A 13,549-nucleotide genomic window follows, 5' to 3' on the forward strand; every position below is an offset into this window, starting at 1 on the left:
GCGATCCTTAATAGTCCACTGTTGGCGGAAGCCAATGTCCCGGGGTCCCGGGGACTCATTCTGACTGAAACAAGGGGTGGGTCTTTACCAACTTAAAAATCGAAGATTTTAGTAAGCCAAAAAACGTGAGCGCCCCTACGCGAGCCTTATTGATTGAAAACTCAAGTAAATTTTTTATTCTATCTATATGTATTCTATTAATGCGCTCAAGCATGCGAAGAAAGCAACAAGCGATAAAAGCCCTTTCTATGTTATTAGTAAAGAGCTTTTCTTGCTTGTTTAGTAAAGTCACGCTTTTCATTTTGATAGGAGTAGGTGCTTGCTGGGGCAGGGCACTCTTCATTCTTCATTCGAAACTAATGAATGTCGGGTCGGGGGTTTCTGCCTTGTTATCCAAAAGGGAGTTGGGTAAAGCAAACTCCCTCCTTGGACGAGCACGGGGCTTAGTCAAGTAGAACCGGGTTGCGCTGCTTGATGCTCCGATCGAAAACAAATCAGTGGGGCCATGCCGGTACGACTGAATATGCGTTAAAAAGGTCAATCCCTCCCCTACGACACCAACCAAAAAAAACCGGGCCGAACTTATAACAGCCCGCCCGCTTCCATAGAACAATATCGTGGCAACGTAGACCTCAGTGGTCATATTGGATCTTTGGGAACCATCACAAGTGCGGCCGGCCTATATTTAAACGAGAATGCCGTGTCGTCCAGCGGAGCCTAGAAGAAGGTGACTCGCGCAGACAGCTGACTCATAGAAAGGAATAGCCAAACCAACCCACCCAGCTGGCTGGTCAATCTCAGAGATCTTATCGGCCGGCAAACCGGAGACGGACGACCACGGTCCCGACCTTATCAGCACCGGAGGTGTACTAATCAATGAACCCCCGAAACCTACTTTCTTTTCTTACAAAAGAAACCAAGCCTAACCGGTCACGACATGTTGTTGATATTGATTGAGTTTGAGGGACTTTCGCTGACTAAATCCATCCATAAACCTAGACCCCGGCGACTCTCGTAACCAAAGCGTCAAGACAACAGCCAAAGGTGACCTTTGGATTCTTAAGTAGGTAGGGGGCAAAGAGGAGCACGTAGGAATGCCGACCACTACATAAGCCACTGGTGGCTGAGAGAAAGCGAGCAGCACCTTGTATAGGTTGGGCGGAGCTTGAAGAAGCGAGCCCCTATCAGAGAAAGCCATTGCGCGCTAGCCTAGCTAGCTAGCGTTTTTCAGCTGGCTGTTATGTTAGTTGTAGCGCGCCTTCCCTCCTTCTCTCACTTCGGAAAGATTTCGCAGTCTTTTCTTTGGATGACCTGGTCGAGAGAGTACGATACATCGGTGTAAAAGATGGAGTGGGATCTGTGAGGTTGGTTATAGTAAGGCCTGGCCGGAAAGTGTTCTTGCCTCTATCATTGAAGGAAAGGTTGGTCAACAATTTGGAGAGTTTGCTTCTACACGGAAACGAAGACTTTCGAAAACAAAGATTAAACCGGGAAGAAAAAAGGGGAAAAAGTAAATAAAGTGCGCATATGGCACGAAAAGGAAATCCGATTTCGGTAAGACTCGATCTGAATCGTAGTTCAGATTCAAGTCGGTTCAGTGAGGGCGACCGCGAAAGTCACCGAAAGGGTCAGTCTTTTCCTTCAGTTTGTCCTATATATGTTGAATAAAAAAGCTTGGGAGGACGTTGCAGATGTCCGGGACGGACACGACTTCTTCTAACGCTAGAAGACCACTGGAAGACACCCGGGACCAGAGCATGTCGTGAAAGAAGCACACTGGGCGTGCTTCGACCGTGTCTCCGGGGCACAGTTGAATGTAGATATCATGAACGCGAGGTGCAGGATACCAGGCCGAGAAACCCGGGCAACCACCCCCTATGTGCCGATCGCTAGCGCATCCAGGGCCCCGGCGCCCAGCGGAGCTGGAGAGGCCTAGCCTGATCTGAGAAGTGCTAATTCGGTTCGGATAGACTTCATTCAAGAACGCCGCCGCCCCTGGAATCAATAAGAAAACAAGTGCTAAGTTTCAGATCAGTGAATAAACCGAAACGAAAGAATAAAGAGACCTTTATCGCTCGGCGCCTAAAGCGCACTATGCTCCGCTTCAACAAATGAGAGTTTTCGGTGGAACCGGTGAACCACGCGAGCTGGTTAGATGCGTGGGACAGAGGGCTCATAGTACCTGCTAGCGCAGCTATGCAGTGGAAGGGAAGGAGCCTAAATCGACCCCCTTCTTTTTAATTTGAAAAAGAAAAAAGCAGTACAAAGAGATTAGACTCTCGGATGAGACTAAGCAGCCACCGACCGTTCCGACGCGCCCCTGACCTATTTTTTTTATTAATACCGAAAACCTATCTAAAATGGAGCCTAGTTTAGGCTGTCAAACAAATGAGAAAATGGAAAATTTTTAATATAACCACTAGTAGGGATATGGATGGAGTCTCGCTCAGTAAAGAGAGTTGTAGATTCGTAGAAAAGGAGAGGAGCCTTGACTTTCTATGATGTTATTAGTCAAGAAGCGCTAACGCTGCAATCTTTCTAAAGCAAGAAGCGATAAACTTGACTTTGAGAAAGAAGGTGCTTGTTGCCGCTTTCTTTTTTTAGTAAGTAAACTTGTTTTGTTTTATAAGGCGAAAGGTTGCTATTTGAATAATGATTATAGCGTTAGCGCTTTCGTTTTCAATCAGTTTAGGCTTGACTTATTCGAACCGAACGATAGCGGCTTAAAGCTAAGCCTATCACGAGCAGCGTCGCTGCTTGATCGGCGGGGAGAAGCATCTCAAAGTATGGGGCAAAGGATCAAGCGCTTTGACTTTGTCTCCCGGGATTCACCACAGGTTGGGTTTGAGAGCCGTGTGATGGGTGACTATCCAGCACGGTTCGGAGAGCACTTTAAGTCTGCGTAGGTGAATGGAAGCCCCTCTTGAAAGCAAGAAAGAAGCGGCTATTCCCACGGCGGAGTCACCATTGACTCTATTTATTATTATGGTAAATTAGTGTATCAAGATGTCAATCTGAGATCTTATTTCGGTTCGATACGTCCACCTGCGAGACTAACCTTTGGCTTTCGTCTCGGTAGGTGTATTCTTATACATTTTCCCAAAAGAACATTCATTCATTTCTTTCTTCCCCGTCGACCACGACGACTGAAACGACGCAAAAAATCCAGACCCGGAAAGGAGAAGGGCCGGCGGTGGGCATTTGGGAAAGTCGGGCCGATCGGGTGTCTTCATTCCAGCGACAATACAGAAGAAGAACGAAACGAAGTGAGAGGCCGGAGGGCAGGGAAAAGAGTCGAGTCGATCAGGCTCGACGACCGGGAGAAGCAAAACGAAATTCGGATTTGGCCGAAAAAGAAGCAACGCTATGGATACCATGACCGATCACCATCGATAAAGAAGAATCTTTCTAAATCACTTCGGGTCAGCGGGGCCTTCAAGCATCCGAAATACGCCGGGGTTGTCAATGACATAGCGTTCCTGATAGAAAATGACGACTCCTTCAGAAAAAGGAAGTTCTTTAAGTTATTTTTACCCAATAAGTCCCGCTCCGACGGCCCGACGAGTCATCTATTTAAAAGGACCCTCCCTGCAGTGCGCCCCTCCTTGAATTATTCGGTAATGCAATACTTATTGAATAGAAAGAACCAAATGCATTTCGACCCCGTCGTAGTTCTCAATCATTTCGTGGCACCGGGCGTGGCTGAACCATCAACGATGGGGGAGCGAAACAGGGAAGAGGCTTAGATAAGAGAATACGTTCTCGCATCGCTTTTTTTGTAGAAAGCTCGACCAGCGAGAAAAAGTGTTTGGCCGAAGCCAAAAAGAGGTTGACCCACTTCATTCGCTTGGCGAATGATCTTCGCTTCGCGGGAACAACAAAAACAACCATCTCGCTCTTTCCTTTCTTCGGTGCTACCTTTTTCTTTCCAAGGGATAGAGTGGGTTTTTATAAGAACCTTTCTTTTGAGGATGCCCGGGAACCACTCCTAGGTAAATTAAGGATCAAATGTTGGAACCTCATGGGTAAGGATAAGGTAATGGAATTGATAGAGAAATTAATAGACCTAGGTAGGATAGGAGAATGGATAAAGGGAATAGAGATGATGATAGAGATCATACTGAGAAACAGAAGAATTCCGTACGGGTACAACTCTTATTTGAACGAAGTGAAAAAAATGCGATCTTTGTTGTCTAATAGAACAAACACGAATACCTTAATTGAGTCGGTCAAGATCAAATCTGTTTATCAAAGTGCTTCTCCGATTGCTCAAGACATTTCTTTTCAACTGAGAAAGAAAACAAGATCATTTCGTTCCATTTTTAGTAGAATAGTTAAGGATATTCCATTAGTAATGAAAAAAGGGGTTGAGGGGATCCGTATATGTTGTTCAGGTCGATCAGAAGGCGCAGAAATAGCTAGAACTGAATGCGGAAAGTATGGAAAAACATCTCATAATGTATTTAACCAGAAAATCGATTATGCTTCTGCGGAAGTATCTACTCGTTACGGAATCTCAGGTGTCAAAGTGTGGATTTCATATAGTAAAAAAAAAAGGGGACGTGCTATATCCGAAACGTACGAAATTTAGTAAATATCGTAAAGGCAGATGTAGTAGGGGTTGCAAACCAGACGGAACAAAACTTGGTTTTGGAAGATATGGCACTCAAAGTTGTAGAGCTGGGCGTCTTTCATATCGAGCCATTGAAGCAGCGCGTCGGGCTATAATCGGACACTTCCATCGTGCTATGAGCGGACAATCCCGAAAAAATGGTAAGATATGGGTAAGAGTTTTCGCAGATATCCCTATTACCGGGAAACCTACAGAAGTCAGAATGGGAAGAGGAAAAGGAAATCCTACGGGTTGGATTGCTCGTGTGTCCACGGGACAAGTCCTATTTGAAATGGATGGTGTGAGTTTGTCAAATGCTCGACAAGCCGCTACATTAGCGGCGCATAAACCATGTTCGTCAACCAAGTTTGTTCAGTGGTCGTAACGTAATTGGTTAGTGGGGAAAAACCAGGCCGGGATTCAAAAGATTTAGGCGAAGGGTTTGTTCCTGAACGAGGGAAGTGGAAAGACACTAAGGGAGAGGGATATACTCCTTTTTTTGAATCGCCGAAATTGTACGACTGTTCCAGGCGTACGACCCGGATACGTTACGGTTTTTTTTAAGGTACTCTTTCCTGTGATTGTATTGGATATTAATCTTTATGATCACAAGGTGGTGCTTGGGCAGGTCTTCTCTGATTACGTTCGGACGTGACAGGGAAGCCAGGAGGGAGGTCCAGGGACATAGCCGACCTATGCATTCCCCATCCAGCACTTAACCGACGAAAGAGAGGGGAACGCAGCCCCCGCCGCCATATGAGTCGGAGACTATTATAGTTTGACTCTTGTGGTAAATTCCATATGTCTTTTTTTGTTTTGGCGATAATAACTTATGGGAGGGTGAATCCCAGGTTCCACCACAAGAAAGAAGGACAATGGGTAGTTCCCTACGAGGAAGTGCTGCCCAAAAGGGACTACTCTACATCGGCCGGGATTGGACACTAGTCCTTCAAGTCTTCAAAGATCGGATTCAATCGATTATTCGCATTCAACTTGAACAATTCTTGTGACAACAGAAGGAATTCCTTCGTTCCCTTTCTCAAAGGCAATAGGAAGATATCGATTTCGAACAAAAAAAAAGGCAATCTCGAGTACAAGCCAAGGAGAAAGACTGCCAGGCATACCATCGACAGAGTCAGGAAAGGACAGGCAGAAGGCGCGCTAATCAAATCCTCTCTTTCAACTCTATCCCTTCTTGGTCCCAGCTAACCAAGCTCATTCCCAGCTCCCTATGAGCTCAGAGTCGCTAACGCTAAGAGGAAGAAGAGCAACTTCCATCATTCCCATAGTAACAAGGGAAACCGAACCGTTAAGCCGAGTCCTTTTCTTCCCCACTGCTTCGACTTCATTCATACACTTGTCAGCTCTGTTAGCGAAGGCAAGGTGTGAAACGTTGTCTCCACTGCTCGTGAAACGGAGGAGACTCGGTCAGTATAAGGAATCTTTCTCGAGCTCAGGTACGGGCGACTCAGTCACATGTGCTCGACTGAATATGCAGCTACGGAACTGCTAAATCCCTCGTGAGACTCCAGTTCCGGTCAATCGTGCTTGTCAGCCTTCATCACCACTGCTTTGGCGACCCGGCTGAACGAATGCAGTGACGCGACTTGTGTTTCGAGGGGTTTTCCGCAGTGGAACCTGTCAAGTTCAGTCTATGAATCCACAGTGGGACGTTCTCAATCCAAAGTGGACTTTTGGGGCAAAGCCTAGACCAAAGGTGCCTAATCTAATAGCGTAGGGAGACTAATTGGGTAGCGAATCCCATACTCAGCGAAACCAAGCCCCGGGTGGTAGCCTAATCGAAGAAGTTTAGCTTGTGCCCAAGCCCACCTTTTTCTAAAATCTCAACGTGGGATAGAGGGGGTTTAGAACCCTCGCGTTAGGCTTTCGAGTTCCCTGTTTGAGAGAGCTCCTTTACCTGGGCTCTCGACGCTTATAGGCTTGTGGTATAGTTCGTACTCGTATCAAGCTGTGGTCTCCGTCTCTTTCGATTATTAGTAGGTAGGGGCATTAAGTGAGATAGAAACCTATTCCCTTTATGACTTAAAACAAGCTGACCTCCGCATTTGGATTCCTATTAAGGGCAAGAGTGAGACTTGTCTATTCCTACTAAAGGAAAGAGAAGAGTGACTTAGCTACCAGAGCAGAAGGCCAGAAGGAATCCTTTACTTACCTCTAGGAAAGATCTCTTTACTTACGACTCTTGAACTTTAAGGTGGGCGGGAAGGAGATATTCACTGACTTAGAGCCTGTTGGAGCCTTCGGAACCTTTACGTCTATAGGGGCTCCACAGGAGGGAAGAGATAAAATGAAGACTATTCGCCGAGAGGGAATTCAAGCAACTTATTGACCCAAGGGGGGAATAGAATGTTTTAAGGGCTAAATAGAGTATAGGGGGAAAGGAAGAGATTGAACCCCCTATCTATAAAGATTAGAAGTTGGATTCCAAACCTTGCTTTTCTCTAGAATTGAGAATCTCTCCTAAATGTTCCTCTCCTCTGATTACAAGCAAGATTTTCTAAGAATTGGAGGATCTATAGAGCTCGAATTCAAGGCTTGCTATGAGGCCTGCATGCAAGTCTTTAATAGATATTTAATACACTAAAAAATATATATCTTGAGAATCTCCTTGCAGCGAGCGCTGTTTTCTCTTTCGACCCTTAGGATTTTACAGTATAAAGTCTTATTAGAAGAATTAAGTTTCATAGAGCTGAATAGGCAGCTGGAAGTCAACAACAAACATCTGTTTTCTTCGCGGTCGAATCTACGATCCTCGGCCGTCTTTCCCTTCTGACTATGCGAATGAACCTCAGTGCTTTCAATTGTTTGATTTTTTTTCCCGAAAGGAACAACAGAGGAAAAGGCTGCCCAGCCAACGAAATTGACTTAAATACATTATTTCTTGGGGACTATGCCCTCGGGAGAAAGACGTTCTGATTGCCTCTCAATGTAATTCCTCTTCGGGGATATTTATTTCTTTGAGAAGAATGCAATTTCAATAGAAGAATTTCGCCAGATTCAGAATCAACATTAGAGAACCAGATCTGATGGATTATCCCCCCTTTCTCTAATAGAATAATAAGGTAAGCTCGTTGAATCCTCAGAACTAAAAAAAATAGTTTGAACTCTCTTCGTCTTCTTCTTTGTCCCCATTTCCAGCTTCCTCTCCTTCATGTGTCCCCCCCTTGAAGGCTGATCAATTTCCATCCCCTTTCCTCCTCCTCATCAGAAATGACTGTTATTGGTGTCGTAAGGCGACGCGATCCCGGTGTCTCGTCACTTTGACCCCCCCGTTCTCCTCTCTCGTTCTTCATGGCCTCAAAATAAATAGAATCTCTATATCAATAAATGGAAGAGAAAGCATATCAAGCCCGATGTTGGGATGGAAGGCTTCTATTATTGACTTCACCCGTTGTTGTCTCGGGATCTTGAGTCCTTTCCTCTCCTTGATTTGTATTAGTAGGGCGTTCTTCATCTAAAGGCTCTTCATATCATGAAGTTGTCCAAGTCAAACTCTTCTTCTTGCGGGAGAAGGTTCTGGTAAGCTCGTAAGGTGCTGGCGTAAGTAGTAACTCCTAGCGTTGCTAAAGCTTTCTAAGGCCTATTATCGTTATTCAAACGGTATCACAGAGAATCTTTCCGTTCTTCTGGCAAGGGTTTGAAGAGGGGTTTGATAGCTAGGAAAGTAAAGTCAGGGAGGAAGGCGCTGTACTATTGGGCAAGTAGCGGTTGTAGTCTCGGCTTTATTGTAGCTTTGGGGATTTTTTAATGCTACTTTAGGATTTCAAAAAAGGCTTCAAGCTCAAGTGCAAGCTGAGTAAACTTGTTCAGCTTTACTGCAAGTCTAAAGAAAGGGAAGGGGCAAAGTCCACTCGCTATTAGCTCGCAACAATCTCTTCACTCGCATAGTAAACTGCGCTCGCCCTAGTAAAATCCAGATCTTGTTCCTTTGCGAGCGGAAGTCAGAACGAATACAAAAACTCCTTTCTTTTACGCCTTATTAGTTATGAAAGCGGATCGCTTTGTTTCTAATGAAAAGGAAAGAGAAGGCGGCTGTAGAGATAGAGTCTTTACGGGCCGGTAGGGCAAGTGAAACATTCTATCTTTGTCAGGCTTAAGGTAAAGGGCATGAGAGAAAGTTATTGTTTCCGGGCATATCGATGGGAATAAGAGCAGGCGGTAAGTGAGGCAATTCCTTCCGGTAGTGGATGCTGGTGAATCAGAGTCAAAAATCGATCTTTTCGGAAGCGAAGTCGTAACTTATACCGTGAGAAAGGTATGAAGTAACTCGACTTATAAGGATAGGAGCGAACGCCCTTATGGATAAATAGATAGAACCGTTCTTTCTTTGCGGTTACGGTAAGCAAGTCTATTAGTACACAACACTCGTTTATAAAAGGCGAATAACTGACTTTACTGATGAGCGTGAGAGCGATGCGCTTTGTTTTTTGGTTTTTCACTTCTAAGAGCTTTTAAGTCGGAATTAAAAGCTAGTGCGTTAAGCAAGCTTGTTTGTTGTAAGGCTATCGGATTAGAGAATTCCCTATTTCTTTCTCGCCCTACTTCTAAGGATAGATAGTTTAGGGAAAGCAAGTGCTGTGATGAGATCTGTCTTTCGGCTTGGTCGAGGACACCATTACCTTGTTGCTCGCATCGTGATCGATGTAGATTCTTCCTGTCCAGAGCCCCGACCAGTCTTAACTGAAAAGCTTTCAGACCCCTGTGTGAGCTAGTTATACTAGCAACTTGCTGTGTCATGTCCGTTCTCGTTACACATATGATATGGTACCTATTTATCCTGAGATCTCTTTTGCTACTTGTGCAATCACCTCTCACGAGGTTGAAGCTGAGCCAAAATCTGTCCCACTAACCTGGCCAATCTCTCGGGTGAAATGTCTGGGGTGACATGTGCATTCCGAAATATTTCGATCATTTGTTCTCGGTGGTGCTCTGAAGTTAAAAGAAGACCTTCCGCCTACCTCGAAAGGATGCTTTTCTTGAGCTTGTTTTTGTCCCCAAGGTAAAATGGGTTCAAAAAGAGCTGCTGCTTCTGCTTCACCTTGCTTGGGGTTGGCTCCTCAATGCGGACTGGAACTTATCTACTTCAATAGTTCGCTAACCACTCGGAGCAGTTTTGCAGTTAAGGATATCAGCTAGTTGGTTGTTTGGCTCCTCGATCCGGACTGGAATATATGGCTCTTCGATTAGGACTTTCAGTAGCTTTTGGGGACCAAAGAGCAGGGGTAAAGCCCAATGGGCTCATTGCTAGTGAATGGAGGAAGGCTAGTTTGAGTTTGGTTGGTGGAGATGGATCCCGGGGAACTAATGTGCCATTAATCCCATCCCTGGAACTCCATCTGAGTGGTTCCCCTCAATAAGGACGAAAAGTAGCATAAGCGGATGAAAGAGTGGACCTTTCAATTACATCGAACCTTGTTGGCCGATAACTCGATGGTATCCGCTCATGGATGGTAGTTGACTGATTGGAGTCAGTTTCAGCCTTTCTAGTAGTTGGAGTTTGTGGAACAAGTTGTAGAGATCCCATCGTTTCTAGTACTTGTGGAGAATCCACACCAGTAAGAAATAGCTTTAGTTGTTGTTGGAAGTGACCTAGACATATTTCTATTAAGAGGTCCTTGCCCTTTTCTTCCGCTAGGTCAGTTGGGAAGTCCTTAATAAGGCAGGGGAAGTCGAGTCCCTTATCTTCGACAAGCCTCGATCTGCGCTTTCGCTTTCAAGAAAGAATCGCTGAAGACATATTCTTTTTTTCGGTTGAGTAAGGGCTACTTAACTCCTCTCCCTCTGGTCGAGCTGCTCCGCTCCTCTTCTTTAGCTTCTTCTGTAATACCTATAGTTAATAGCTCTAGCGGCTGCTTTTTGAGATACTAATTATATTGGGTGGGTTCATCTACGACCAACCTCAAGCGGAAGTAGTTCGGAGCGTCTCTTTCTGTGCTGTTATGATTCCATGATCTTCTCTGAGGTAGACCTGCTTATCTACTCCAAAAGTTCGCCTTCAGCTCACCTTGGATACTCCTCCAACCCTTGGTCAAACGCTTGAAGATAGTCCTATCCACACGAGCTATTGTCCTTTGATGCTGGATGCGCTGGTGTAGATTTATTTTATGTAATTGTAAGATAATAGTAATATAATAATATAAGTAGTGCTAAAGTCGATGCGCTAAATGAGAGTTCGAGGTGGGATGAGTAAATTAGCTCGAATTGATTAGTGCATCTGCTTCTATTTTCGTAGTGAATCATAGCGACTCGTCCCGTGTCAATAAGGTCTGAGGAAGGCTATGAGCCAGGATTTAAGCGCTTTGACCACTGCTCATGGTCCGAGGGAAGTGGAATGGCTTGGTACGCGCCTGCTTTTGAGAGCCTTTCTGCTGGTTCCCTGAGGAGGCCCCCTTTTTCTTCGTTAGCATTTTCAAAAGGCTCAAAATGGTCAAAGGCTGGGAGTATTGATGGGAATACCGGGGGTTCGTCATTAGTAGTGGGGAAGCCGTCCAATTCACCATGTAGACAGATTTGTAGGTACGGCACGTAGTCTGGGGTACGGATTTACTTACTATTCGAAGTGGATGACTACCTAGATTAAAATGAGGATTCAATCTTTTGTGATAGTTATCATGGGTTGAATTGAAAAGGGTCTCTTTCTTTTAAGATCCTGGTATGTCCACGCGAGCACATTTTTTGACTATTCTCTTGGCTTGTTCAAGAAGTTATCTCCTCCAACCTGCGCCTATCGCAAGGACCTGCGGTGCTTCCTCGGTGCCGAGAATTGTCTGTATTCTTTCTTGCTTTTTTTTACAGGCTCATCGCCTGCCTCTTTGGTGTGAGCCGAAGTGAAAACTAACTCCCCTTCGACTAGTTCCTTAAAATGCTTCGGGACTTTCGCTTCATTTTCTTTTTTTTTGGTGCCTCGTCTCTCCCCTTCCTTTACCTTTAGGCATTACTACCCTGCTGTGCTCGTAATCAGCTGAAACCATATACAATTGGAATTGAATTAGAAGGCTTTCGAAGCCATACTTTTCAACAAACTGGGCGCTTTGCCTTCGTCGCCCATTTGCGTAGGCAGCCTCTGGTCCTGACTTCGATCTACCGCCTCTTCCTTAGTCTTTGATTGATCAGGCCTCTCCGTCTTATCCTATAACGGGCGAAGAAAGAAGTCCATTCCGGTCCAACTAGGTGGGCCGTGTAAAAGTATATCGTAAGTCTAAATGAACTTCTCTACCTGCTCGAGCATTCGGATACTTGATCTGCACAATCAAAAAAAGGACTACCTTTTTTTTGTTTATCATAGGAAGACCGTCTTCTGCTATCCTCACCTCTTAGATACTGCTTGCCTTAATGCGCGATTTGTCTTACACCTATCACGGCTTATCGCTACCATGAATACCCAACCACGCTGACTTGCTTTTTCTTGCTTACCTCCCATTAGCCATTAGCTAGAAGTCATCTCCGTCCTGCAGCTTTACCCCCATGCAAGAGTGCATCAGGTTCATTTTCTTTTGGTCGGGAGTGAAGTGCCAACTTACTATGTTGAGCCTTGCCTCTAGCCTTTAAGAGAATAGAGTAGGTAGAAAAGGGATGACTAGAGGCTCAAATCAAGCACCAAAGAATGCCCCAAAAAGAGCCGACTAGCAGGTCTTTGCCATTAAGACAAGCAGTAGCATTCACAGAGGATTATGATTGGGGGAGAAGGACGGAGGTCAATTCATTCTTTCGAGTCCTTTTCAGCGATTCCATTCTTTCAAATATACTAGTTAAGTCTTTATCACTGACTCAATAAGCACTATAAAGGGAAAGTCTGCTTGGCTAACCTCACTTATTCTGCTTCGGATTAGGTCCCTATCTGTACAAAAAGTGTGCACACTTAAATCAAAGAAGGCTTGGGAATTCGCAGGAGGATCGTAGGGATGAATGACTGTGGAATGAATATGATATCGAGAGATTTAAGTACGCTAAGTGAAGTGGTCAATCTAGGCTTTACTCTTTGTGTTCTCACTCAATCATTAATCAAAAAGATGGAGATTTCTCTGGTATACAATCGAAAAGCAAAGTGCTTGAACTTCACCAAAGTAGGTGAAAAGCAAGTCAATCCTCTCCTCCTTCGCGAAGTGTCTAAATTACTTTTCCTATCTCTTTTCTATAGGGACTGACTGATGGAAGGGAGAGTAAATTAACAACCTATCTACGGGAAAGCCTGTTTTCATGGCACAGAGAATCTCTTCCTTTCTCTGAAAAACTTGTATTACTCTGCAAGTTCAATCAGATCCGGCATAAATGCGTTCCAGAGTCTTTAGGTGTGGTATCATATGTATCCCGCTCGTTTAGTTTTTAGTTAAAGTATTAAGTATCGTCAATTCCATACCACCTTCGCTCGAGAGTGACGATGTTTAGTGTTAAGTAATTAGTAAGTAAGCGGTTCTACTTGATCTCATGAACTATAAAAAGTTTAGCCCAGTCTAGTCCAATCTCATATCCGGAGTTCCTAGCCTTTGAGAACTAGGTTTTTCTCTTTCATTGGTTCTGGAACCTTCGACTTGTGGTTCCACTCTTACTCTTGCAAAAGTTGGAGAATCCACTGCTAGGGGAATGCGCGGGGAAAGAGCGAAGCCACTTTACCGACTGAAAGGTACATAGTTGCTTGACCGATAGCGAGAGGAACAGACTGACTAGCTCGGAGATAAACGTATTGGAATCGTCCAAATCATCTGCCTTGAGAAATGAAAGAGAGGTCCTAATACATTTATTAAGAAATAAGTGAGCGTAGACCCTTTCTTTTCTTCTAGAAAGGGAGTTCTGCAACGAAGAAAGGAGAGGATTTTACAACTACGCTATTCAAGAGCAGGGAAGGACTAGCTTCCAGTAAAAGGTGCCGGATAGGTAGGGAACATTCCTTTCCTTGCATTGGGGGGAGAGGCCTATCTG

The 13,549-nt window shown here is 44.8% G+C and overlaps 1 protein-coding gene and 1 pseudogene across 1 annotated transcript in view; both read left to right on the forward strand.

The window, feature by feature from the left end:
* LOC114171284 (NADH-ubiquinone oxidoreductase chain 1-like) overlaps positions 1-1,346 on the forward strand; it is a 3,184-nt gene extending 1,838 nt beyond the window's left edge. The window contains exon 1 of the mRNA XM_028056414.1: positions 1-1,346. This exon is cut by the window's left edge and continues 1,838 nt beyond it. Coding sequence (XP_027912215.1) covers positions 1-96 — 96 coding nt within the window. The 3' untranslated portion in view covers positions 97-1,346.
* Positions 1,347-1,527: 181 nt separating this feature from the next.
* Positions 1,528-5,116, forward strand: LOC114171283 (annotated as a pseudogene).
* Positions 5,117-13,549: the final 8,433 nt, after the last annotated feature.

This window comes from Vigna unguiculata, unplaced genomic scaffold (genome assembly GCF_004118075.2).
Source record: "Vigna unguiculata cultivar IT97K-499-35 unplaced genomic scaffold, ASM411807v1 contig_178, whole genome shotgun sequence".
Taxonomy (NCBI): Eukaryota; Viridiplantae; Streptophyta; class Magnoliopsida; order Fabales; family Fabaceae; genus Vigna; species Vigna unguiculata.